Source organism: Gallinula chloropus, assembly GCF_964237585.1.
Source record: "Gallinula chloropus genome assembly, chromosome: 3".
In the NCBI taxonomy this organism is placed as follows: domain Eukaryota; kingdom Metazoa; phylum Chordata; class Aves; order Gruiformes; family Rallidae; genus Gallinula; species Gallinula chloropus.
Window position 1 is genome coordinate 7,258,531 of NC_140087.1, and position 27,541 is coordinate 7,286,071.

The following is a 27,541-nucleotide window of genomic DNA, read 5'->3' on the forward strand; positions in this document are numbered from 1 at the left end:
TGGACAAGAAACAGGATGTCCTGTTTCACTCCCTGTTGGAACAACCTGTGGAGACTTTGCCGCTGTTGACCCTTCCTCAGCTAAGGATGGGTGAAGAAGGCTGCTGTGGGCTTCCCATCCTGACATTCTGATGGGACCAGAGCCATTGGATTACAGGCACAAAGGCACCAACTCCTCTTAGGTTCATTCCTAGTTTACACGGTGATCTGTGGCTCCATGGGCAGGGATTCCCAACAGGTCCCCCAACTAAAACCCTCCAGTGGATACACACCTCAGCTGCTGAGCTTGAAACCAAGGAATAGACTTTTTATATATGAAAACTGGCATTTTTGTTTAGCTATCAGGTCAGTGCTACTGCCCAGTTTGGCCTTCCTTTTTTGCCAGTGTGATGTTTCAGGTGCTTTGCTTACTTCTGACCAGACGAGGACAGTTCAGGGAGGTGGCAGAAATTTGTCAGTTCTTTGAAAGTGGTTATTGCTAACTTGGAAACTGATTTTTCCATTAAAATCAAGGACACAGGCATTTCTATGTTAGCAAGACTGCTACCTATTATAGTACGTTAACGTGGTTGTCTTGAGTGACCTGGTTAAATAGGCAGGGGTGTTTTGAGCTGTCTCAGTATTACACTTTTTTTTCAAACTCAAAGCTTGTCGATTACTTAGTAACTGTCATTTGTTACCAGAATCCTGAAGTTCTTGGTGTATTTGCATTTGTATTCAGTGCCAAGAGGGGGCAGCAGCTCCCTTCAAATCTTCAGCTCCAACCAAACTTGGAGAAACAGCCCCCTCCGTGTTGTGGGTGGTTTGGGGTGTGGCTTTCTCAATTTAAAATATAGGGGAGGGGAAAAAACCCCTTTATTCATTAAGAGCTATTTCTGTCAGCGCATACTCTTGAGCTACCAAACATCCAGTCTAGTTCCCACCCTGTAGCAGGTGCTCTGCAGGTTGCACATCTTAGGGTTAAAACCTGTGCTCTGTGTCTGCTTAAAGACAGACCTAGAGGCACGTGGGAGCACACACACACACAATTACCATTTCATGGATTCATCACTTGTTAAAGAATGCTTAAATATCCCCGTTGACTACTACAAAAATGAGCCCTCTGCCCTCTGATAAGCTCACAGCCAGGCAGTGAAGTGTTTTTATCTGTTTGTGGACAGATTGAGCCTTTCCAGAAGAAGGGACCAAACACACTGGATAAGACATGAAATGAGGTGTTGGGTAAGTTTGTGAACTCTCCTGCCTGCACTGTGCCAACGTCAGTCAATCATGATCTGCAACTGGCCTTGTTGTGCTCCTGGGGTCTTTGCTGCTGTAGAGGCTGCCCGTGGTCCCATTAGACTCTGGTGAGGAGCAGGGAAGGGAGGGAGATGATGCTCACGTTTCTCTCTAGTCTGGTTTCAGAAAGAAGCTTTTTGGTCAGAGGAAAGAAGGTCAGGTCACATTGACCATCCAGTATCTCTTCTGAACCCCAAATAGCAGTTCAGCCCCCAGACCTTGTTAGCCATCCTTAACCAGATGATCAGTGAACTCATCAGCCAAATGCTCTGTGGCATAAAAATCCTCGATGCTGGTCCTTATACAGCAACATGATTGTGCTGTATATAAGGGGGAGGTGTGTGAGGTGTGTCAAAAAGTTACCTATTTAAATGAAAGATGTGCCCTGAAGGAGTATCTGCTATGAATGCCATCAGCTAGGCATTTGTGAGATGGTAGCAAAGTTACCTCAGTGTTGTTACCAAAGGGGTGGCTCGCTCCATGCTGTGCCCTGTCAGCAGAGGCTTTTACACCGAGATGCTGAAACTGCTTGGGTACCTGTGGCAGAGAAGCTGCATGGTCTGGCCATAACCTTTCCCTGCCCATGTATGACTCTGGCACTTCCATGTAACAGACATGCTTTATCCAGGTCACCTTATTCAAATTTTATAAAACTGTCTGTCAGAACAGATGGTGTCACTTAAGGCTAAAAAGCTTAGCCATAGATGTGAAGAAAAGCTGCCTTTTCCAGCAAGGGCTGCGAGCTCCTCTTCGTCTTTATCACCCTTGTCTTCTCTCCCTGCACAGCAGAGGACTTCTCACGGGTTTGCACTGGTGTTTTCAGAGGCCTGTACATTTTTGGGTGGGCTTGATTTGTTGCTACAGCTCTGGACAAGTGTCAGTGTATCTGTCAGTCTCAGTTTGCCCACCTGTGAAAGGGCTGCCTGGGCTGCTGATAGGAAGGTGTGTAAAGCACGTCTGTAGAGGATGACATTTCTCATACATGCTCCAGGCGTTGCATCCTTCAGACCAGCAGCTGGGTAGTGACTGATGTGACTTACTGCCTTTCTGAGGTCTGTTCTCCCCTTCTTTTATGGCAAGCATCACCATCTTCCCTGCTACCTGCCACTTCTCATGGAGGAGGACTTCCCATGAGCTCCCTGTCCCGGGTCAGGCTTCAGCCATCGCTGTGTTTCTGTATTGTTTGTATTAAACCATTCTTGGTGTTTCTTTTGAGCCTAGAATTTTGGGGTTACTTTTTTGCCTACCTTCTAGTAGACAACATACATGTGTTTTTAAAGCTTATTGCCACCTGATCTGGCTGAGAGTACAACATAGGTTTTGAATAATTTATCATGTTGTAAGTTTGCTCACTCCTTTTAGTAGCTCGGACTCATAGGAGGGAATGCTGAGTAATAATCAACACCGTTCCTCTTCAGGTGAGCAGACAATGTGGATCATTGAGGGAGCTTTTCCCAATAAGGCCTGTTAAAAATTTTGCATCTAGTCAAAATTCCAGGTTCCTGAGGCCCATGCAGGGTAGTTAATCAAGGCAGAAAAGCCTCAGCAACAGAACCATGTTATCATATATGTTGGCTTAGGTTTTTGCTATGCTTTAACTTAATCAAATTGCCTCATTCCTGGATTTCTCTTTTTAAAACCTGTGCCTGTATGAAAATAAATGGGATGATAACCTCTTGCATGTCACGTGGCAGCTCAGTAGCCGTGTAGAGAGTGTCTGAACAAATAATGAATTAACTCAGCCCAAGGGAAGAGGTTACTGAATAAACCTCCCTGTACTGTGGGCAGCAAATGTTTTCCAGAACTCACAGGCGCATGATGTGAGTGGCCAAGCCTAAACAAATGCAGTGAAGTTCCAGTCAAAATGTCTCCAAACTCTCCTGCCCAGACTATACAACGAGATAGCGCGGAAAGTCAGATGCTGGGCGACCTCCTTATCGTGGCTAACAGGAGTTTTCCCCAGCTAAGGATGCCTTCCCTCTTGTCTTTATCTAGTTTAGAAATACTTTATCTGACCCCTTCCCTCGTGTCCTTTCTGGGTGGTAGGAATGTACCAGGGGGATTCCCAAAAGAAAAAAGAAGCCCTGGGGAGGGATTTCTAATTTGAAGTTTGAAAGTGATTGTGAGGAAACAGCACCTTCCCTTTAAACAAGCGTCTTCCTTGAGGCTTACTTGGGGCTGTTGATAATTTCTGGGCATTGCTGCTGCTGTTTTGTGAGGCCATGAGTCCCGTGGGCCCTGCCATAGCTCTGTGGGGTTATTTTCAGTGTGGGTGTCAGTGATAAATCCCCCTTTTATTTACCCTACGCTGATCTATCGCAGCTGAGGTTCGAGGTCGGTGCAAGCTGACATTGGAAAGAAGAAAGGCAGTGCAGAAGTGTTGTTATGGCAAATAATAAGGGAAAAAAGGAATGGGACAACGTGACCTTGTTGTTCCTAGGCCTTGGCCTGATGACAGGCTTGGGGGAGCCTGTAAGACACACACCCGCTGAGCAAACCGCACCGGGTTTCAGGGAGAGCATGAGCAGAAGAACGCTGCTGTGTTTCTACAAGGTTACTGTCCAGTGGGTGCCTGGCCTGTGGGACGTTTCAACAAAAGCAAGTGTAAAGCCTTGCACCTGGGAAGGAACAACCATTTGTATCAGTACAGGCTGGGGGATGACCTGCTGGAGAAGAGCTCTGTGGAGAAGGACCTGGGGGTCCTGGTTGATGACAGGTTGGCCATGAGCCAGCAGTGTGCCCTGGGGGCTGAGAGAGCCAGTGGGATCCTGGGGTGCATCCGGAGGAGTGTGGCCAGCAGGTCAAAGGAGGTGATCCTCCCCCTCTACTCTGCCCTGGTCAGGCCCCACCTGGAGTATTGTGTCCAGTTCTGGGCTCCCTGGTATAAAAAGGACAGGGATCTCCTGGAGAGAGTCCGGAGAAGGGCCACGAAGATGATTAAGGGCCTGGAGCATCTCCCCTGTGAGGAAAGGCTGAGTAAGTTGGGACTCTTCAGCTTTGAGAAGACTAAGGGGGGACCTAATTAAAGTTTATAATTATCTGAAGCAGGGGATGCAGGGGGAATCAGCCAGCCCCTTTTCAGTGCTCTGTGGAGACAGGACAAGGGGCAGTGGCTGCAAGTTGGAGCACGGGAAGTTCCGCACTGACATGCAGAAGAACTTTTCCCCAGTGAGGGTGAGGGAGCCCTGGGACAGGCTGCCCAGGGAGGTGGTGGAGTCTCCATCTCTGGAGATATTCCAGACCTGTCTGGATGCCTATCTGAGTGATATGTCCTAGGGAGCTGCTTTGGCAGGGGGGTTGGACCCGATGATCTCTCGAGGTCCCTTCCAACCCCTACAATTCTATGATTCTATGACTTCTGTGAGGCCCCTGACTGACTCTTCCTGTGGAGGTCGCAGAACTCCTGCTCATTTTTTGCTTTTTTTGTTCCTTGCACAAGACTCTGGCAATGCTGGAGTGGCGCTGGGAAGGGTGTACCAGCCCCTGTCTGTGCAGGGGGTAGGTGTCTCCAGCACCACAGAAAAGCAAATCCTCTGTGTTTTAATGATAACAAGCCACCAAATGGCTTAAGCATCACAGTTTGGTGTCTGGTCCTGTAGCGGGACCTACAGCCTGACGTTCCCATCCTGTGCAGAGAATGTTTCGTGCCTCAGATGGGGCTCCACTAAAACCTGCCCACGGAGCAGAGGACTGCCAAATGGCAGTCGGTGGGAAAAAGATCTGCAGAAAGTCTGCATTAAACGCTGAAGTCTTCTCAGGGTTTAACCACGCCGGTAATGCAGACGAGCCATGGGCTTCACAACCTGCTTCTCATGGCTGGAATCCAACCTCATGTTTCAGTGCATTTTGTTTGGGTGTTGTGTGGGTTTTTTTTAAGAATCAAGTGGGGATCCCACATTCCAAACCACACAGGTGCTACTGGTACTGCTGTGACCGCTGCTGTGGTAGCTCAGTGCTTACACTGCTCATCAGATGCAGGGTGGGCAGGTTGGCCCCGATGCTTTTCCTGCCTTCCACCTACACAGAGCCCACTACCAAGCTGTTTGGACCCATGGGGCCTGGAGAGGGAGATGAGGCCAAGTGCTTGGTCCACAGAAAGAAAGCAAGAGAGAGACAGTGATGCTGTGAGCAGGGCATCCATTGAGCTAGAGAAATCCTACTTCCAGTCCGTGAGTCAAAGACTAATTTTAATCTATTGCCTGTTGGATGTAAATATTCTGGTAGGTACTGTGGTAGGGTTTCCTGTCTGATATTAAAACTCCAGAAACTGAAAGAAAAAAGTAAATAATATTTAAAATTACACTTGATGGGGGGGGGGGGGGGAAAGGTGTATTGAGCATTGGAAAGGTTCTTGGCAGAAGAAATAAGAATTTGCAGCCTATTTCCCAGTCTAAGGAGGTGAGAGCAGAGACTGTTTGTACTTTTGCTGCCGTGTTTTGGGGAACTTCTGTTATAGTTGTTTTTTGTGGCTTTTTTGCTTTTTAAATATAAGGCACCAGCTGGGAAAGTGTGCTGAGCTCTCCTGTCTGGGTTTTGGTTGTAGGCAGCATCTTTTACACCTTCTTACCTTCGATTCCCTTGGCCAGAGACACGCACGAGCCTGTTCCTGGCACAGTCAGTCGGAGCCTTGGCGTGAGCTGGGATGGGCAGGCCCTCACTAACTTATCATCATCAGTTAATATTTAACCTTCCTGTGACCTCTGCCTCCCTTTTACCATTTTAGGCTCCTGGGAGTGCCAGCTCAGGAAAGGAGCTCGGTGTGGAAGCACTGTTGAAAGTCTCCATCAACCAGAGGGTCTCACGTGATCTCTAGAGATGTTGGGTGTGGCTGCCCTTACCTAACTTATGCCTGTGACTGGTTTTGGTGGTAAGAACAGGCTGATGTAGACTAGCTGGAGTTTGATGTACCAGTATGTGCGAAATAGAATCTCAGACTGGTTTGGTTGGAAGGTACCTTAAAGCTCATCTAGTTCCAAGTCCCTGCCATGGGCAAGGACACCCTCCACCAGCTCAAGTTGGCCAGAGCCTCATCCAGCCTGGCCTTGAACATTGCCAGGGAGGGGGAAGTCACAACTTTGTTCAGAGGAGAAGCATGAAGATGAATCACTGCCACTGGGAAGGTTCAGGCAGTACCCTTCCTGCCACGGGATTTAGTACCTCCACCACCATCAGGATAGAGAGGCTACACAGGTATGAAGTTCCCTTGCATATCCCCTCCTAGGGTCACTAAAAAAATGCCTATTTGCCAGGCTGAAACTGAGAAGCCCAAGACTTTACATGTTGAGTGCCCTCAGCAATCACCCAGAGGTGAACCACAAAACCCCACGGCAGTGACCAGGAGCTGTGAGTGACTAGAGCTGCCTCCATCCCCATCAGCACATGCTGTGACACAGGGAGGTTAGAGCTGTTTGGGGGGGGTTAATTTTAAGCCATCTTTTTGCAGTTCTGCAGGGCTTCTAGAGGGGCAGGGTTGGGCCTGAAGGCAAGGTGCAAATTGAGACCCAACTTTTCATGAGGTCAAATTAAGATGGGTTTGAACAGAAGCAGAAGTGGGCACATGCTGCCAAGGACCCTTTAACCCTTGCAGCGTACTGCAGAGGTACACTGAAAGCTTATTTATAATACAAGCCGTGTCATCTGCTGCCCAGTGCCACTGCACTGCTGCATCATCTAGGTGAGTTTTTAGGTGGGGAGTAACCCTGATTACTGAACACTGCTTGTCTGTAGAGTGATGAGTCAGGCTCATTAGCCATGTGGGTGGAGTATTGGTTTCAGGCTCATCAGGAGGGCATCCTCATCCTTTCCCTCAATTATATGTATCCAGTGGCAAGGCTGGGCACAGACATTTGTTCCCAGGCACTTCGTCTCTAAAGCTGACGGGCAGCAAATCCAGGCTAAATGGGGCACGAAGAGAATCTGTTTTCAGCCTGTCACCCCGGGGCCGGGGCTGTGAACGGCGGCAGCGCAACCGCCACCTTTGCAGGGCGTAGGGAACGCTTCTTTCTCACCCCGCGGGGTGTGTGAGGAGGGTGGGTGTGCGGCGATGATGGAGTCACTGAGTTAAGTAGCGGGCCCCGAGTGGCTGATTTACAAACACCGGTGTTCTTTATTTACACAGGCATGTAAACAACAGAAGGTAAACAACGCCGCCCGGCTCGGTCTCACAAACAGGCTGCTGCTGCTTCGCTTTGGGACCTGAGGTGTTTTAAAGACATTTCACAGAAACCGTACTGACAGCAAACACGGGGAGGTGACGAGGCGACCGTGACTCGCCCGCGCTTCTTCCTGCGCGCGAAGGGGAGGGCACCACCTGAGGCTGCAAACCACGCCCGCGCCAGGGACCCCCCTCAAAGGGCTCCCCTTGGAGCTGGGTATCGCTGGAGTTAACGATGGCTGAGTAGGATCACTGCAACTAGTCCGTACACTGGCAGCACTTGCCACCCAAGGATCTGAAAGCTCTTGGCACACAGGTCACAAATCCCAGTCGCGGCCTGTGCAAACCATCCCCGGTTCCCACGCTAGGAAACAAGAGGGCCTTGGGATAGTGACTTTCCCAGAGCTCGGGTTTTAATGGCCTCATTTCCCAACCTTATGCTTTAAATATAGCACCATTTTCCCTCCCCAGAAGCGTAGCGCTTCCTAATATTTAGGGACAAGCTTTCGAATTCACAGTGACGCTCCAAGCGCTACAGGTAGAAGGACAGCAGGCGCTGTTCCGCTCCGACACCTCTGCTGAAAGGGGAGCCAGCTACTGCACCCTACATTGCACCCATCTCCACGCTGCTTCAAGTTTGTCCAAAAACCAGGACTAAGGGCAAAGTTAGCTGCAAAGGAAAAACTATTTGGTAACAACTGCGCTGATCTGCTGTCTTGCAACTCTGACTGGAACAGGAAGCCACTTGCACACTGCCTTTTGCTCGGTCGAAACATTTCAAAGGGAAATGTTCCACTAAATCTGAAAGAGAGAAAAATATGTGGAGCAACAGAGTTCAGACAGTTTGCTGCTTTGTGCCAAGAAATACATTTCCTTACGGTTTTGCAGCAAAAATGTGGGCAGGGGCTTGAATGGCATTTAATGCTCAGGTGTAAATTCACATTTTGGTTCCACACACGCTTCCTAAAACTAAAAACAAACCCAGTTTGACAGGTGTTGGGTTTGTTGCTTGTTGGCTGTTTGAGTTTTTTTCCCCTATTCCTGATTAATCACCATGGCTTGAACCCAAAACCAGTTTCAGCCTTTCTACCTGTTTCTAACACAAGTAGCAAGTCGGAGAGGCTCAGCTCACATGCTACCTCAACTTCAAGCATGAAAGAACCGCTACTGAAAATGCAGCTGGGAAAGGTGGGTTTAGCACAGTACTTTTAAATGCTCCTCTGCCTTCTCTTGTGCACGTTATGCTTCAAGTAGTTTTACCTCTTCTACCCTCCCAGTAAGAACTACAGTGATGCCCTATCTTCAGTTATCACAGGAAAGGAGATGAATCACCACAACTGTAACATACACCGTTTACAGCTGCTGGTATGACAGCAGGTAAAATACAGGTGGAGAAGGAGACCCGTTCCTCTTAAACAGGCGTTTCTGCAATCCTTTCCATCCCCCAGGTGAAAAAGAAGCTTAAGAAATTCTCCTTAAATAAAAGCTATGTACAAATTGCACACATTGCAAACGGAGCACTGAGATCAGTTACAGAAAATAAGATGTACAGTCTTCTCTGATAACATCTCTCTTGCTATAAACAGTGATAAACAGCATATGCTTTCTTCAGATGTCAGAACCCAGCAAGACTGCAATATTATGTACACAGGGCTTGTTTGCCTTCTGCCTCCCGCAGCAGAGTCCCTCCAAACTCTGTTTGCGCTTCAGAAAGCTGTGCAGCGACTTTCCCGCGCGCACCGCGTCTCTCCTGCTCGGCAGATCACAAGAGAGCTGTCATTGCTGTCTGGCTTATGGGTTTCAGGCAGTCCCTGGGCGTTGAGTAACCCTCGCTCCCGAGGGCGTTGGGCTGAGGCTTCTGGTAGTCCGTGCTGTAGCTCACGGAGGTCAGAACACCGTTCGCTTTGGGCTTGTCATAGTTTATGACACTCTGGGGTGTCTGATAGTCCCCGTTCCTGGCATCGGCCTTACATGAGCTAGAGAAGCTGCCGGAAGCAAGGGAGTGTTTCTGAGTTGAGAGGACGGGTACGTTGTAGCCATTTTCAGAGGGGAAATTGTTTTCTCTTGCTACGTGCCGCTCTATGATGGGGGTGGCGTATTCGGGCTCTTGGCTGGTCAGGGGCAGAGCGTATTCGTGCCGGTTAGCTCTGTGCGGGCAGTGGTAGTGATTTTCGAACTCCAAACTTCCCCTTCTTCCCTCATTTTCGGTGTCCATGGGTCGAAAAGTAGATCCTTTCCGTGTTACCGTCCCGGTCCCGATCATGAGGGGCTGCTGATAATCTAAAAGGAAGCACCAACTGCTCAATAAGGCACGAATGGATTATTTTATGTATTCAATACTTACACGTTGGTAAGTACCTTATGGGGAAAAAGGACTCTGTTATTGTATCAAACATGCAGTTATCAGGGATGTAAGGAAAACTTTCCCCAACCTGGTCCTGTAACCCCCTTCAGCAAGCAAGCATCAGAGAATATGGCAGAAGCTCTTCCATGGAGGAGCTCCAATCTGCCACCCCTTTCCCTACTGCCTCCCTCCCTTCTTCTCCCCCCCCGCCCAAAGAAATGAACATATTTTCTGGAGTGCACTCAAAAGACCTAAAAAAAACCCCAAAAAAACCCACCAAAAAAAAAAAAAAAAAGAGACAAGTCAACAAAATATTAGCAAGAAACTGGACAAGGGACACTGCATGAAGATCCACAAATGAGGAGGTCTCCAAAACAAGCGTTCTGCTTTTGGAATAATTACAACTCCCAGAGAATTCCTACTGTGCCTGACCAAGTGCTGGCTGTATTTAAACAGCATCTCGCAGAAGCTGACTGACAAGGAGGATGAAGTTAGGCAGAATGGCAGCCAAGAGAGTCAAGGGAAGTGTGAAATGCGCTAAGCCAGCTCAGCACTGCTGCAGGCGCGCAAGGGGGGACGAGCTGTGGGAGGAGAAGCGGGACCAGGGCTGCCAGAGGAACTGGGCAATCACTCCAGTTCTGGGGATAGAGAATAGGCGGGGATAGAGCTGGGTATCAGCAGATGTCCTGAGCAGGAGCAAGAGAGATGGAGGTAACGCAGCCTCAAGCAGCGCGTCTTTGCACCCCTAGTCAGGGAGGCAGCCAGGCTGCCGCGTAAGGAGGAGATCCGGACCCAAAGGGGTTTTCAAGGAATCCAGTAACACCATCATGAGAGAATTCGGTGTTCTAACGTTCTCGCTTCAGTGCTGGTGACAATCTCTTCCGGATGCATATGGTGGCCTGAACAGCTCTAGTAAATGACACTGCTAGAGCAGCGTGTTTTGACGCAGGCGTGAAGAAGTTAGCTCGGTTTCTGTTCTGGCACCGTGGTTCATCTGACATGAGCGTCGGATTGGATCCCATATGTCCTGTGAATCCTTTTGGCAGTTCCTGGCTACGTCCCAAACTTCAGCATGTAGGATGGAAGATGTTATGATATTTCACTAAGTAAGCGGTGCCGCTCTCCGCGGCGTCACTGCCGCCATCCCCAGCGTTCTCCCTTGCTCAGGACGAAGCATCTCGACTCGCTCCTGGCTGCCTTTGGGAAGCGGGAAGTAGCCAGGGATTTGGAAGGGGGGAGGGTGGTGGGGATTTTCATGTGGCGTGTTAACTTCTACGCACATCGCCTGCCCGCTGCGACTGAATCATTAAGGGGCACATTTCTGGGCTGGTTTGTTATTTACAAGGGGACTGCAGGTGAAACACTAAAGCTGAGGAGCTGCCTGGCCAGACTGAGGGTCTGAGACTTCCCACACACACATGGCAGGAGGGGAGGACAGAGAGAGCAGAGGCTCCTCAGAGATGGCTGGGCGAGGCAGGTCACCCTGGTTTGTGAGCACCCTTCATTCGCTCCCTTTCCTTCATGAAATAAAGCTGCTTTAGAGATCTCCATGTGTGTATACTGAAAGTTTCTGTGAAGGGCTGGAACCATCTTTGAAAGTTATCCAGGGTAGCACCATATGGAATTACAGTAACCATCCATTTGGTTTTTAGATTTATTTCTCTGCCAAACTCACTGGAGAAATTCTAAGGAATTTCTATGGTCTGGAGGCTGAAAACAGCAAGCCAATCTTTCTGGAAGACTGCTGCTCACTGATCCCATGAAATGGCTGGTCTCACTTGCCTCTCCACACAGACTAAACTAAGCGAGGATAAGATGTGCTAAGAGGATGAATTCAAAACCCCCATCCCTTTGGGATGCAAATAGCGCTGGTGTGGAGATTTGCTCTATCCAAACAGTGACCTGGAGCCAAGGTAGCACAGGAGAGAAGCTCTGTGGTTGGGTTTTTTTTTCCTTCTCTCATCTAACCACTTCCACTTCAGGGAGCCTCATCTCCAAAATAGTTCAGGCACCAGGAAAGCTGCATAGGGATCTCAGCACAACTTCCAGCAGGGCATGAAATCCCACTGCAAACCAACCAAGTCATTTTTCTATTGGCTTAGCAGCAAGGGGCATTATATTTTGCTCTCATTTCCAGAGACATTTGTCTTTAAATAGAAACACAAATATTAGTCAGCAGAGCCAAACTATCCTATCTGCTCCTGGGCCCCCAGCTCACTTGAGAGCTGGAGTGTGTAGTGCTCTGCAGTGCCCAGGACCTGCTCTGCAGGGGGAAGCAGTTTGTTACCTGCCATGTCGCTGGTGACCAGGTCTAGTTTCTGTGGCGTCTCCTTCTCGTTGTTGTAGCTGATGGTAAATTCAGTTGACTGATGTCTGGTGAAGGGCTGCTTGATTTGCTTCCAACAACCTGTGATGAATAAAAATAGAAGGCTGATCAGCAAGTTAAATGATTATAATCAGGAGGCTTATCGACAGGTTTCATTTTTGGTGTACTCATTGCAGTCAGTATATATCACAGTGGTTAAAAACCAAGAGCAAAGCAGGCATTTTGTAGATAAAGCCCCCTAAATTTGGAGGGTGGGAGGGAAAAAGTAAACCATCAGCTGGGATTTCCAAGTGAAAAATGAAACTTTACAGGGGATTTTCTTGTGGCAAGAAAGGCTCAAACTCTGCAGGTACCTGCACTGATGCCTTCACAAAGCCCATCACTAAAACACCAGCTTTGAGACAGCTGCATGTTTTGCCACTGCTGACGTGGCAAAAAGCAATGCTTGCCATTTCTTCTTTTTTCAGCAGACCAGCATGGCTTCCACTACCTTCATATCTGAGCACATGTCAATTAATTCATTCCCACAGTATCCCCCTGAGACAGAAAGGAGAAAATCCACCGTGTCAAGCAGTTGCCTGGAGCCTGTGGCAGGAGGTCTGTGGAGAGGGAGGCTCGGCTCCCAGCTTTCTAAATCCCAAGCCTGGTTCACAAGGGCTTAGGAGCCTGATGTGTGGAGCGCACGTGCTACAAATGAAGTGACTGGGTAAGAGGCTATCTCCAGTTTCTTGGGATTTGTCCTCATTAGCAAGTGAGAAGGGATTGTGATACGACCTTGAAAAATCATATTAGCAAATATGATGTTAAGTACAAATTAATTTTCTAATGAGGGCGAGCTGCTGTGGGTAACAGCGTTCCTCTCACTGACGTCAGCACCTGCTGAGGGATGAAATTTTGGAGCTGAACGACTGCAAGGCACTTGTCAAGAGATATGGATTGCTTAGTGCTTCTTCCTATTTTTTATGGAAAGCCGAGATTTGGAAGGATATTATTCTACAGAGATGGCTAAGCCCCAACTTCCAAGCTGGTGGGAGCTCTAGAAAGCATTATTGAGCAAGACAGATTGTCACTTCACTGGGGTTTTGCAGGCATCTCCTGAAGCACAGTCCTGAAACCGATCCCCTATTCAGATTTTACACATCAAGCACAATTCAGTATTGTTAGGCTTTATGAATACAGTCCTAAACAGGGAATGCAGTGAGATGGAAATTTTGAAGCCATAAAATATTATTAGCCCTTGCTCTATTGGAGAAAGGCAGTCCCCTCTGCTGGGGGGTGGGGGCAAGAAAGAAAAAAGAGGAAAGCAGCAATTTTCTGCAAAATAGGTATTTTGGAGGAGGGAAGAGAAGGGAGGGCACCTGGGAGCACTCTTACATGCTAATTTATGCGCTTTGTATAATAGATCTTTTGCTAATTGCCTTTCTGTCATAGAAACCAAATTATATTGTTTCTCAGGGCACAGTGCTAGGATGACACAAGTGGGACTATCGTTTGCTGTTTCCCTTGTACAAAGTAGTGAATTTGAACAAGGAATTATGGATGCTGTTTCGTAAGTATTTCATACTCAGCTGTATAAAACCCCCTCCCCCTGGCTCAATGGACAGGGCAGGACAATGCACCTGACTCTCCACTTACCTGATTTCTGAGCACTGGATAATCCATAAGAAAGTCCTTTAGCTTCTCGCCTGCAAGGAGAGCAAAGTATTTATAAACATCTGCACTCACAGCATTTCAGCTTTATGCCTTAGCTCCAGCAGAAAGAACCTTTGTGTTTAGCAGGTGGGACAATGCTTCACTTTGAGTTCCCCAGGGCCCAGTGCTGCTAGAACATAAGGCATGAAATGCAGGGTTTCATCTTTTGGTTCTTCCCCATCTACATGCAAGTCGTGAGCTCTGGTGTTCAAATTGCTAACGTCTGTCACTCATTGGTTTGATGTTTCTGTATGTGTTACTCCAGGGTATGTTTTGGGCCTGTTCTTCTGAATTTTTTTGGCTAGTTTATGGATTTACTGGGAAGCCAGGGCAGAGCTGGGTACCGTAAGTGATGAAGCAACATCACCAGGGCATTTGCTTATGTTTCCAAACCCCCATCTGGTGACAGAAGCATTTCCCAGCTATACAGGCAAGTGTGGGTTCACATGGATGGAAAACTAGCCGGAACCATGGTTAGCCATGCTTCTTCCAGTCCTCTGATGTGTGAAATAAAGCAGCTTAGCTTTCGCTGCACGCCAGCGTATGGCTGCACCTCCTTAGAGCCGGGGTCTGCTTTCAGCCCACCAAGTTAAGTGCTCTAACTTAAGGGATTGGGAAGCAGAAACCCAACAGGAAGGAAATAAAATAAAAATGATCCATAGATACCTCAAATCTTCCTCCCTTTGCTGAATTATTCCTTAGCTTTGGTGTGGAAACTATTCTGTCTTTGATTGGTTCAACACCATAGTATTTGTAGGTATATGTAAGGCTGAAGAGAACAGCTGATTGCACTGGGCCCTAAATCGGGGTGTGTACTTCTGACCTGCTTTACCTTTGTAGGGGGGGGGGGGGATGTACACTAAAGAGATACAGCTTGCAGAGGCATGACATGAGTTCTACTTGGAAAGAAGGCTGCCCAAGAGGATTGATCTCCAGCTCCCAGGAAAGAGAGCGTGCACGTGGGCGTGCTAGCAAAGGCAGCCACAAATGCCTCTGTGACACCAGCCGGTATCTTACTTGCGTAAGGCTGCGTAGATACAGATTCCAGAGAACAGGAGCAGACACAGCACGATGAGGGCGGGGACAATGATCACCGTAAGCTTTAAGCCTGCATGAGAGGAGGGGGAAAAGAGAACAAGAAGTTAACAAAGCAAAGGACTCTGGAGCCGTTAATTTTTACTACAGAGAACACAGCAAAAGGTAGAAGATCTTACAGAAACACTCCTTGCAAGGGGGCAGGAATCTATAAAAATTACAAACCCAGACGAGCAGTGCTCTGGAGTATGTGCACCTATGTGGAGCAGTGTTGAGACGAGGGAGATACGTACACTTTCTCAAGGCTGACACCTAGTATCTATTCACATGCTCACAAAGAACAGTTCTTTCTTACCACAGGCCAGGTAACTTGTAAAGAGCTGCTTGCAGCAGCCGTGCTGTCAGTTGTTCAGGAAACTGCCACATGAGCAGTGGGTTTACGGGCTGAGGTGCCTGGCTCACCTGGAATTGGTTGCAGTCAAAACGGCTCAAAAATTTCCAGGAGTGGAGAGGAGGAAAAACCCGTTTAGCCCCTGGCAAATTCTAGCACAACCCGGGTTAGAGCAGGGATTTGAAAATTACCAGCAGGGTGGCTCCTGTGTGAGGAGTGAGCCACTCACTGTTCTTACAGACACCAACCAGGCTGTGAGAATAAGGTAGTATATGCGTGTCCATGGGGTATTTCCAATTCAGCAGATGAAACCTCAGTAGATTTCGTTCTCAGTGAGCATGGATACAATTTACCCAGACCCCTGCGCAGATGAACTGAGCTTGCTTTTGGCAAAAGCAATGCAGTTTCAGAGGAGCTTTTTTTCTTACAACCTTTTTTTTTTCTTTTCCTTTTACAGAGGCATGCCTACAACTGTCAGCTACCTAATGGGCAGCAGTGTTTGGTGTCCTGGTAACTCCTGCCTGGCTATGGGTCCACCAAACAGGCAGCATAAGCAACAAATTTTGTTTGCTTGCTTTTTAAGACCTAAGAAATTTGCCTCACAGTGTTACAGGGTGAAGACTGTATATTCAGGGAGAAATATGAGAATTAAGGTATCCTGAGACCCCCCATGAACAAAAGCATTATTTAAAAAAAAGTGTTTAATTACCCAAGCATGCCCTACTGTATGTTATTTTGACCTGAAGATGTGCTCTGGGAGGAGGAGTCATGTTTGCACAGAGAGAAGAACTATAAAATACAGGAAGAGGGTGAGGAAGAGCCCCTCCAAAAAAAATTGCAGATTTGCTCAGCATAGCCCCTTGTGCTGTATATGGTCAGTGTAGTGAGCAAGTGCTCAGTATAGTCTCTTGAGCCACCTACCAAAGCATGGCAAATAAACCGATGTGACAGGGAAACCAAAACCTGATGTTGCACACATCAAGGAAACTTAAAGCTTTCCATCTCTTTCTGAGCCTCAAGACAAAAATCACTCCTGCTCCTCCCTCTTCTCTCTGTCATTGACCTTTAGTAAAGGCTGGAGGGAAAATTAAAGTTCTCATTTGTCAGAAAGTCTAAAGTACGCTCAGGCTGGGCTGAAGACATGATGGTCCCACAGGAAATGCAGTGCTAGGTAGCGTTACCCAAGTTAGTTTCTTCTGACGGGATAGGCTCCGTAACGGTCCTGTCTTCTTTCCCAAGGGAGGTTTCTGTGCTCTGACTTGGCTTCTGCCACATGGAGTGTGTGAATGAACTATTAGCTGTGAAAGAGAAGAGGGCGTCAGTGACACTGTGGTAGCACAGGGGGCTTTGGAGGCACCGTGCCAGGGGAGCACTGCTTACCCCATACCTTGCATTACTCGGCAACCCATCAGCTCGAGCTTCAGTGCTATTCTTTGGTTCCAAGTTTGAGGTATAATTCGCACATAACGAGCCACTATGGGAGGGATGAAGTTATTTCGTACCACGTCACCAGGGTTGGAGTTGCCCTGGAATACCTGCAACGAAACATTAAGCACGTTGTCCGCTCTGGTTTAAAAGTCTCTCTCTTCCAAATGTTCCTGACATCCAGCTTCAAAGGTTTTCATTATCCTAAAACTAACATATTGATAATCTGTGATCCAGCCACAAGATTTTTAGAACTGAGATTTCTGGAAGGGAATAATCTTTTTAGTTCTGACAGATAATCACATTTTCTGTTAGCTCAGAGAAGAAAGATTATCGCTCCCTCAATTCTGTGTAATTTCTAGTTAATGTATGCTGGCATAATGCTATCATTTTTTATTTAGTAGCACTGCAGCACCCTTACTTGGGCAACAGGGGATAAAAATGTAAAAGGAGAAAAACTGAAGCATTTCTAGACATTTCAGTAAAATGGTTTTCTGTATCAAGCTTGAAGAGTGACTATTAACTGGTCGGTTGTGTGTCCTTTCCCTGCACTCACAGAGTATTTCCCAGAATCTGCTCAGCCCATGTGCAGAATGGTAGTCCTTGCAAAATTAGTTCTTGGAGATGCTGCAGGACAACCTAGGAATATCTAAAAGCCTGAGGAGATAGGAAAGTCAACTCAGCGTATCTTAGATAAAATGCCAGGCCACATGAGATGGGTTTTGTTGTGCACCTTAGCTGAAAGATCATGTATAGTATTTTCATAAGACTATTTGTATATAGCAAACCATTGTGGAAAACTGCAAAGCTTCAGATTTTAAATAGCCAACCTTCACAGGTCGGCCACTGCTACCTTTGTCACTTTTTGGACCAACACACCCTCAGTTTAACATATAAAAACTATTAAACTGGTTAACCTCATGCTGGGAAATTTCTTGCCCTACAAGTTAAAAAAACCCAGAGCTACTAGGAAACCTCTCTACAGCTTTGCCAGGTTTTTGAAAACTGCTGTCAGGACTAAGGACTGGGTAGAGCTTTATACTGAGGCAAGCCAAGCTCCCTCAGAAGGGAGGAGTGACTGCTGTGAGGGCAGGGAGGGGGGCTTTGGGGGGCTTTCTCTTTGTTTGAAAGGATACATGAGGTTTTCAGGGGGGAAACATTATCAGGCAAACCTGTGCAGCACATCCTTTGTCTGCAGGAACTAGTTGTGCTGCTTTTACCTGTTTGTTGCTAAAGTCGCTGTCAGTGAAAACAGTTGGTGAAAGCTGTTGTGTTATTTTGGTGTGAGAGCAGGTTGACAGGTTATTGACAGGCTATTGACAGGTTATTTTGGTGTAAGAGCATTTGTTTTACACTCAGAGCATTTAGTTTACATCAGTTCCTAACAGAAGGGAGGCTGTGCCCACAGGCTGGTGTCAGAAGGGTCCCATCAGTGAGGGTCAGGGAGGGGTGCAGTTCTGGGGAGGGAGGGAAGAGGGATGTGTCCCTGGGAGGGTGGTGTGTGTGTGTTGGCCATCCCAGTGCATCTGATGCTGGATCTCAGCTTTGTTGGTGCCATATTGACCAACATTTCTGCCCCAGCATTCCTAGCACAGGCAAGCGCTGAGCTCACTCGCCCCAAGCAGCCCGTTGTACAGCTGTAACTACACCATGTATTGTTTTAAAAGAAAGCTTCACACATACACATGCCTCCCCACACGTGTCTCACAACTTCAGCAAGCCCTGGGTAGCTTCCTTGTTTCAACAAGCTCTCTACCTACTCCACGGCTGTAAATTACACCGGTGAAGACAACCCAAGCCTAGACAAGTCTGAAGCTCCTCATCTGTCTTGACAATGGAAGCCTGTCCTTCGATGTCAACACAGTGTGCACATTACTGCTTCATGTTCTCCTACTCCCCCCCCACTTTCCCTTACCTTTTCTTCATTGCTCAGAATGCCTTTGTAAGTTCTCCATTTCGAGTTGTTGTTTTTGTAGTTCAGTGTAAATGTCTTTACGTAGAAGTTGGAATTCGGCATCCCGGATCCGGATCCGGTGGTCTTAATCCCTTTCAACAAAATGCAAAATAGGTTTTCCTTTGTTAGGTGCCTCTTTTAAAGGGAGTGTTTACAAATGCAGAATACAAATACAGAAGCCTACACAATTTGGAGAACTTTGCCTTTGATGTCTTAATTTGTTTTCCAAACTGTGTTGGAATTGAGTTTGGAAGTTGGATGAAGAATGGAAACGAATTCAAAATTGTCAAATTTTAACAGAGCCCAAATTAATGGCACCAAAAGCAGTAATTGCTTCTTGATATTATGGTCCACACCAGCAGTCTTTACATCTTTAGCAACTCTAATTTACATTTTTACAACTAAACCAGGAGTTGGAAAACAGGAATTTCTTTCACCTGGGACATTATTTCAAAGGCTGTGACTTTAATGTTTCATACTGATTCCAGAACTGCATCATTAATAGATCCTAAGAAATCATTTATCATCTGTCCAGCCTCTACTGGTCCCTGTGTAAGCACATTTACAAATTAGGCACGCATGATGGTTTGTTTTCAAACCTAGATCCCTAAAGGAAGACCAGTCTTGTAAATAGCCCTGACTTTTTAAAATAGGAAAATAATATTCCTCAATGCAGAACATTTTATTATATTTCATGAAAGAAATTCTGCATCAGTGCATTGTTAGCTTTTCAGCTGCTTGCAGTTTCTCCTCCAGCTGAAACCCCAGCTTCTGTTAACCAGACAGAAACGTACCTGTTATTCTCTTCTTCTCTCCCAGGTCTATCTCCAGCCATTCACGATTGCTGCTGTGGTTAGAGGCCCAAGCCAATCCTGGGACTTGAAGCCAAGCTTTATCAGGAGACCACTGGAACAGTTGCCCAAATTCATTGGTCTCCTCCCAGTAGGAAGATGCAGTAACCTGGCTCTTGGAGAGGAATCCCTCTTCCAGACTGAGAGATTTGTTGCAGCCTAGGAGTCCCCACACAGACAGACAGGAGTTATTTTGCATTTTCACAGCGTATTTTTATATTAGGCTAGCAACATATGAAGACCACCCACAACAGCAAAGTCAGATGTTGCTTAATCTAGTGCTAGCCTGATGCTATCCATTAGCTGTGGTGTTTGCCAGTCAATTTGCAGTGGGTGATCCAGCACCAGAGGGCTGCAGTCCTTCTCCTTTACCAACAGAAATCCCACGTGTATGACACCTTCTGACTACAGCTGCTAATTTTGGCGTTTGGTTTGTTGAGGGTTTTTTTTTAATCTCTGCAGTTTTGTCTCATTCCTGTGAAGACTCCTTATGTTTTTAAATTTTCCTTCTCAAACATAATATTTATGTTTTGAGGCTGGCATTAACTAATTTTGCTGTACAAAACATTTCTCAGATGAAGGCACTGTGCTGAAAGGAACACTTTACGGTAAATATACTTCATGATTCTCACCTGCAATTAGGGCTAGGGTAGTTATTCATTAGAGAAACTCCTTGATACCGCTGCCAAGAGGTGATATCATGAAGATAATGGCTGCAGGTAAGTATTACAAACTCCACCAAAGAACCCACAAAAATTTCTGCACATCAAGGTTCTTCAGAGCAAACAGGGCCAGTGGAATAAGGTTTCAATGAAGTTAAAAATAATTCCCTGGCATTTTCAAAGGCCTATACATGCTCTACGGTTCTCAGTGGAATAGTGAATGATTTTATCTCAGATGACTGAAATATAATCCAAAAGAACGAGCGTGAACGTTCCCCCCCCCCCCCCCCCCCCCACACACACACACTTTGGTATGTTTGATGCAAATGAGCAGCTTGACAGATTAAAGACGCTTTTTTGCATCTCAGAGAGTCATAAACAAAACCTCGTTCCAGACCAGCGCCACGTAAATATATTTTCATTCCTTCTCTGTTTTCGTTCCCTTCTTGAGGAACGAAGATGGAATTTATAGGTGGCTGAAGAAAAACTGCTTTCATTTGCCGCCGCCTAAAGTACATAAAAATGGGGTTATCTGATTGCCATTTGTCATACGCTGGCACCAGAAGTGTAATGGCAGAATACTAGCTCTGTTCCTTGTCTACATGCATGTGACCTATTCCTATTCCCTGGGTTTTTTCCTGGCTCTCTTCACATCTCTTCAACATTTTATTCAACTTGCCAATTTATATTTTTTTTTAAAAACAAAAATCTCTGTCCTAAAATCCCTTTTCCTAGACACAGCCTGACATTCTCTTCGTTGCTTTTCAAAACTTTCGCAGAAAAACACTTAAATAAAAAGGTGAAATTTGAATAGCTAAAAATAAAGCCGTTAGTCTTACCGTTTGAAGTAAATATAAACCGCTTATCTGACAGCGAACCACTGCAAGGGAAGAAAAAGGTAATTCAGCCTTTCAGGAGGTGGTCACAGGAACGCCGAGGTACAGTGTCAGAATCCCTGTTTATCTGGCAAAATATCTCTGGGCAGATAGGCACTTACTGTGCTGGCTGGTTGCCAATCCTGGTAAGAGCACACTTGGGCATCTTTCACTTTTTTTGAGCATTTATGCTGCTTCAAAGCGACTCCATATCCCCCCATCAGCCTGGTACTCTTGCTGTGTGCTTCTGCTTTTCTCCTCTGCACAGACCCTGCAGGAAAACTTTCCCCTCCTGCTCCTCAGCCCAGTGACATGAGAGAGTTGGAAGAGCCAGGAATGGGAAAGCTGATGGAGCCCGGGCCTAGCAGCGGTACACTGCTCCAGCACCCAGCTTGGGTCTCTCCTCACCTACAGTAGCTTAAATTAAAGCAGCTTCTTAGACTGAAATCAGTCTAAGTCTACATCTAGGAAGTACCATGAGAGTTATACTGGGCTAAACCACATCAGCTCTGGCCCTACCTCCTTGGACTACAGACGCATCACCGCCAGACTGAAGAAGAACTTCAGTTCCTTGTTTTAATCTCAGTGGGAACTGCTCCTGTTGTAACCACAACCAATAGTTCCCATCAGGACTGGTTCTTTTTGCTCCATTGACAAGGACCAATGTATGGCTCCCCTTTTTTCCCTCCTCCTGGCGTGGCCTGCTTTGCTCCAGGCGAAAAAGCCTTTTATTGAGCCACTCCACACTAGACTGCAGAACAAGATAACATCACCACTGCAAGGGAAAGCTGTGCTTTCCTTGGTGTCCCATGAAGTCCCTTTCCAATTTCCAATGAGATGCCCCTGAGGTGTTTTGTTTGGGATTTTGTTTCCAAAAGTGACGACTGTGACTGGATGCCTGATAAAAAGAAAAGCCTGGGGTTGGGCGTGAAATTAGTTTGGATTTCTTGAAAGTCTGACCCCTTCATCGTCGCTCCGATGAGCTGCATGCATCACTTGCCCCTTTTGAAAAGCCTTGGCCAGCGTGACTGAGCAGTAAAACAACTTCTGCACTTAAGCATTGAGACAGGTCCCTTTCAGGCTGCCCTTTGTTGTTGGCCAGGAAAATTTCCCCGGAGGTACCGTCTGTGGGCTAGCGGCGGTGGGCACGGCTATATGTTTTGAGAGCACTGCAATCTGGGAATAGGAAAGTGGTCCCCTGTCAAGGTCAATAAAAACGCTGCCTCTTTTTGTCACTGAGGGAAAACTAATGACTAGAGGCAAACGAAGCCCTTTGGAGATGACTGAGAGCACTTGGGAGGGAGCTGATTTATTTGGGCATGTAGGCGGTTGAGTAGCTAGAAGGAGAAATTCAAGCCCTCCCTCCCACATCTTTCCCCCAGGCAATCCTCAGGGGCAATCAGATGTGCTCTGCTCGCTTCAAACCAGTTCGACATTACAGCCAAAACCATTTTTGCTTTCTTAGCAAATGCAAAGCAATCTATTTCAAGAGAGAGGAAAATAAACACCTATGGCGATCAGCGAAACCTACCCAAAACAAAAATCACAACACTTTGTAATAATAATAAAAAAAGAAGTCATCCCAGATCCCTTTCAAATAGAGGGCTGCAATTTTAACAAAGAAAGGGAGGAGGTTAGCATTTCTAAGGTCTATAAAGCCATGAAATCAAGCTGAAATATTTCTGCTATAATTCTGCAAGTCACCGAAGAGGACAAACTAATTCAGTAAGTGGTAATTCATCAGTTTCCTAATGTGACAGGTGGCATTTGTCACACAAATTTCACTTTGTCCTTTAAGGGATGGTATCACCCCATACTCCTCATTTTCCTGACAACCTTCAGGATCCTGCCTCGCCAGCAGTACTGGTGGCAGAACTGCATGGGAGACCTTCTCTGGTAGCTCTGCAAAACAAGGGTGCTGTTTCCCATGACTCCATAATGGATTTCTGTTAGAATCAGATACTTTTCTTCTTTTTTTCCCCCCCCTCTTCCCAGAGTCAGTCTCAAGCAAGCTTTTAATAAGCAGTGGAGGTTAACCCCGAACCTCATCTTTCACAGCCCACAAGCACACAGTCTCCTGCATTTTCTGAGATAAATGATTTTGCCTGCGTGGACTTACAGCCACAGGCCAGCTCACGTGACAAAGTTAAACCCCCGTAATCGTGTGCTGGGATATCAGGGCTGCCCAATAAATCCAGCCACTTGCTCCTCATTCTAGCCTGTGTGGGTATAATATAGCGGGGTCAGCGCATGGATCATGAGAACTGAAAACCTCACAGATGATGGAGCTTAACGAGCACCCTGAAAAATGGAGTCAGGGAGGCCAAGGTCAGCTCTTGCGTGCTGGTGAGCGAGCGAGCCCGAACTCCGCTGTCACATTACAGCACAGATATTTACCAGCTCGATGCACTCCAGCAGCGACTTTAGATGAGGTCAGTTTCAGCTCAAGTCACTAAACAATTTAAATCTTTAATACCAAAAATCCACTACAAATGAGATTTTAAAAACTTGAGCAAGCTTTTATTTAAGAGTGTCTAAAGAGCTCTTAAGGCACTGCTGTCCAAGCACCGATTTTTTCCTGTCGGCACTGGCTGCTCCTCAGGAGTTTCTTGTGCAGTATAGGTATCCTGAGGAGAGGGGAGCCATGCAGCTTTGCAAATGCATCTTATGAAAGCATTTTTCAAGCATGAAATGCACTGGTTCGTTTTCTTAGTAAATAGGCCCAGTGTTTCTGAGAGCACTTTTTCATGCTTTGAAATGAAAGGATTTCCCTGCATCCTCCAGTTTCCCTCTCCTGGGATAATGGGCTCACAACAGCAGTTCATCTGCTCCCAGGACTGTCCCAGCTGCCAGGAGCAGCAGAAGCATCCTGGGAAGCGCCGTGCTCTCACTCACGTTCTTTCTCACAGCCTGTGCCATCTAGTTTGCCAGCATCCAACTCTGCATGAGCCCATTTAGCTCCCTGTAGAAAGCTATCTCCTGGGGCAATGTGTTCCCTTTGAGATGTGCTTCTGTCTGATGCCTGTGAAGGAGAGCTAAGGGGGCTGCACTACTCCTTAGGGTGCTTTCTCAGAGGCCTTGCACTAAATGGGCTAAATCCAAGCCCTGGAGGCTGGCTTCAGCCTGCAAGCCCACACTTCAGCTCTCCTGCAAGTGAATGGGAGTGTTCCCACTTGTAATAGAGACAAGTTTGCATCTCTGGGAGAACTTCTATTACTCACGTGAAATGTATAGGCTACTCTGTGCACAGCAACATTAAAAAGATGCTTGGCATTTAAGGTGATGGGTTAATTACAGATGCAGCTTCCCTCCAGCACATGTACAAGTGTTGTCTTACATGCATCATTCATTGCCCACTAACTCTTGTACTGTGAAAAAATTACAAATGGGAATCCCAGCTGCCTTTCACTGTAACAAGTTATGCACTGCTGCCTGAGTTACTCCTTCTGGGATCCTCCAGGATCACAAACATCCCAACATATGTAAACGTCTCTGTAACATCTCTAGATAAGGCACAAAATATTTAATTTAGAGTTTCTGTAAGCTGCCATGTGTGATGGAAAGAACCCATGCTGTTTGTTTTATGGAAAGGCTTGGTGCCTGCATTGAGATCTCAGTCCTCCTTTGCCTGAGACAAGTTTATGTTAATTTTCTTTGGCAATTAACTTTCAAGAGAAGTAGAAAATATTTAGGTTCTACATGCCTTCAGCTAGTGGTCTATAAGCTACTCAGCCTTGTATACCCCAGTGCCATTATATACAAAGAATTGCAACCTGTGCTGAAGTTTAAGCACAGCAGCAGACTAAATGAATGTTTTGGGGTTGGTTTTTTGGGGTTTTTTTTATGAAAGAAACTGTGATTGCAAAATTGTTGTGAGGGTGTGGAGAAATAATGGGGAAAACAGGAAAAAAGTGTATTAAAAAAAAGATGTATTTCCTTAGCTCTCATAAGCTATGGAACTGAGGATATTTCCCTTCCAACAAAAACAACAACAACAAAAAAGCCTCATGTAAAATCCAGATAACGTCTGAAAATTAAAAAATATAAACTAAGAGGAATGACAGAGGCAGTTGCTGGAAGGGCTTACTGTGCTGGATGGAGATTAGAGGATTTATTTCTACTTCAACAACAGTACAATTAAAAGTCAGAAGATAAGTGGTAAATATAACACCCTTGCTATAAATATTCTAAAAGAGAAAAACTCCAAACATGTCAGAAGCACAATGTTTAAGAAGTTGCTCATTAAATCCCCTATGGCTCAGCAGCACTTTTTATTTATTCATTCTTCCTAAATTTTTTTTTGTTTAAACTTTAACATGAATTTAGCATGATTTATTAGCACATCGATTAAAGGTGTTTGTTGCAGAACATTGTACTTTCATGTATCTGCTAACAAAGCAATTTGGAAGGAATAGAAGGGAAAAAAATAAGGAAATACCACCCTATGTAGTATAAAGGGTTCTGAAACTTGAAACATTTTCCTACATCCAATGCTAACATTTTAATATTGCCCAATTTTAATAACAATTTTAATAATTTTAATAACAGACCCAAAGCCCCAAACCCTTTTTCCCTACAACTAACATCTTTCCCTCCCCAAAAGAGTATCCCCACCTGCTTCTGCTGACCTGGGCAGTGCACCATGCCCCAGGGGGGCTTCCCCACCAGCAGTACTCACTCATGGGAAGCGATGCCATTGGCGACGACACCCTCGTAGCGGCTGATGCCCTTCTGCTGGGTGACGCTGATCTGCCCGCCCAGCTCGTCCGCGATAACGCCCGCGTGTATCGCCGACTTGCACAGCAGCGAGGTCTGAAAGGCAGAAGCCAAAGCTCAGAGGATCAATCTGACAAACTGTTAATGCTTTCGCTTCCCAGCCAGCAGCACACAAGTGTTACAGCTCAGAAAATCCTGCAAAGGCTTAAGGGGAATCAGAGGCAGGGAGGGTGGGGAGAAAGAACAGTAATCTTTGGGGAAAAAAAATATACATCTCTTTCCAAAAGTTACTAAGGGTTTTTTACTTCTTTTTTTTTTAATGAATGAAAAAGCAGATAATCCACTTCTGAGAAGGAGTTGTAAGAGTTTAACCTAGTAAATGTTGTGGCACTTCTCAGCAAAACTGAGTCAAAGGGGAGGCAACTCTTCTTCGCCAAGAGAAAACGGTAGTTCCTCGATGGCCATGCCTGAAGGCAGACCTGTGTATTCCTGCACCTTGGGATTGGAGTCATGGCATACATTAGGAAATCTGTCCATGCATTTCCCTGATGCTGATGGGTTTTAAGTGTAGCTGGTATCTCAGTGTCACTGGGCTAGGGCAGGGCAGAGAAGGGCTGGCAGAAAGGTTCAAAGGAGATATTCCTTTGAATGTCTCCAGGAGCTGCTGGCAGAGATTGGTCACATTCACAGCCTGAGCTAGGCTACTGGAACAGCTGGGGTGCTGGCTGTCCCCCCCGGGGAGGGCTGGAGATACACAAGCATCAGGGCTCCAGGGGAGCCCTGTAGGTTCTTCCCATTAGAAAAGCTGAATCCCCCCCTAGCCATGGAGGGAAAATTTCTTTCAGAAATTCCTCAGGGAAGATAAGATCTGCATTAGGTCATTCCATTTGCTGCTTTTCTTGCCTAGTCACCCGAATGAAGGGAGGGCAGGCATAACTCCAGCTAATGAGAATGTAACCTGGCAGTTGTTTCTTCAGCTCTGCCACTTTCCAGGCTGGAGCAGCATGCAAGTGCTCCAATAACTGGATGGACAGGTTAAACATGAGCACTGACTTTTTGGAAACTCAGAAACTGCTACAAAATGATCAAAGGGCTGGAGCACCTCTCCTGTGAAGATAGGCTGAGAGAGTTGGGCTTGTTCAGCCTGGAGAAGGCTCCAGGAGGACCTTACAGAGGCCTTCCAGCACCTGAAAGGGGCCTATAAGAAACCTGGGGAAGAACTGTTCACAAGGGCATGTAACAGTAGGACAAGGGATAACGGTTTTAAAATAGAAAAGGGGAGATTTAGGTTGGATATTAGGAAAAAGTTCTTCAATATGAGGGTGGTGGATCACTGGAACAGGTTACCCAGAGACATGGTGAAATTTCCATCCCTGGAGATACTCAAGGTCAGGCTTGATGGGGCTCTGAGCCACCTGATCCAGTGAAGATGTCCCTGCTTACTACAGGGGGGTTGGATTAGATGACCTCTAAAGGTCCCTTCCAACATTACACATTCTATGCTTCTGTGGTTTGTGGTAGGGTGGGATTTTACTTTAGTGGTGTGATTAAACTTACACCGAGAGAGAAGTAAAGATTTCACAGGCATGTTGGGAGGAGAGTCCAGGGTGAGGGACACAGAGCAGGCAGAGCACTGTGTGATACGAACTGTGGATAAAAGCAACCACTCAGGTGACTTCTTTGCTTTAAAGAACCAGCAAAGCAGCTGGTTCTTTGGTTGGTAGCTATCAGTGGGATGTGATTAGGTAGTATGTAGTATTTGTTTCATATCAGGACAGATTGCTGGGATATTGCAGGCATAATCTTAAAGAAAACCCATATATTGCTGAAATATATTTT

At 46.4% G+C, this 27,541-nt stretch overlaps 1 protein-coding gene across 1 annotated transcript in view; it reads right to left on the bottom strand.

Moving 5' to 3' along the window:
- Window positions 1-9,193: 9,193 nt before the first annotated feature.
- The window catches only part of LOC311189926 (discoidin, CUB and LCCL domain-containing protein 1-like), a gene marked incomplete at both ends in the record, with an annotated part of 162,816 nt that continues 144,468 nt past the window's right edge, over window positions 9,194-27,541 (bottom strand). The window contains 10 exons of the mRNA XM_084261734.1: window positions 9,194-9,711; window positions 12,063-12,182; window positions 13,737-13,786; window positions 14,811-14,901; window positions 16,401-16,517; window positions 16,607-16,754; window positions 18,560-18,690; window positions 19,393-19,608; window positions 20,951-20,991; window positions 25,665-25,798. Coding sequence (XP_084117860.1) covers window positions 9,194-9,711; window positions 12,063-12,182; window positions 13,737-13,786; window positions 14,811-14,901; window positions 16,401-16,517; window positions 16,607-16,754; window positions 18,560-18,690; window positions 19,393-19,608; window positions 20,951-20,991; window positions 25,665-25,798 — 1,566 coding nt within the window. The remainder of the gene's footprint in view (window positions 9,712-12,062; window positions 12,183-13,736; window positions 13,787-14,810; window positions 14,902-16,400; window positions 16,518-16,606; window positions 16,755-18,559; window positions 18,691-19,392; window positions 19,609-20,950; window positions 20,992-25,664; window positions 25,799-27,541) is intronic.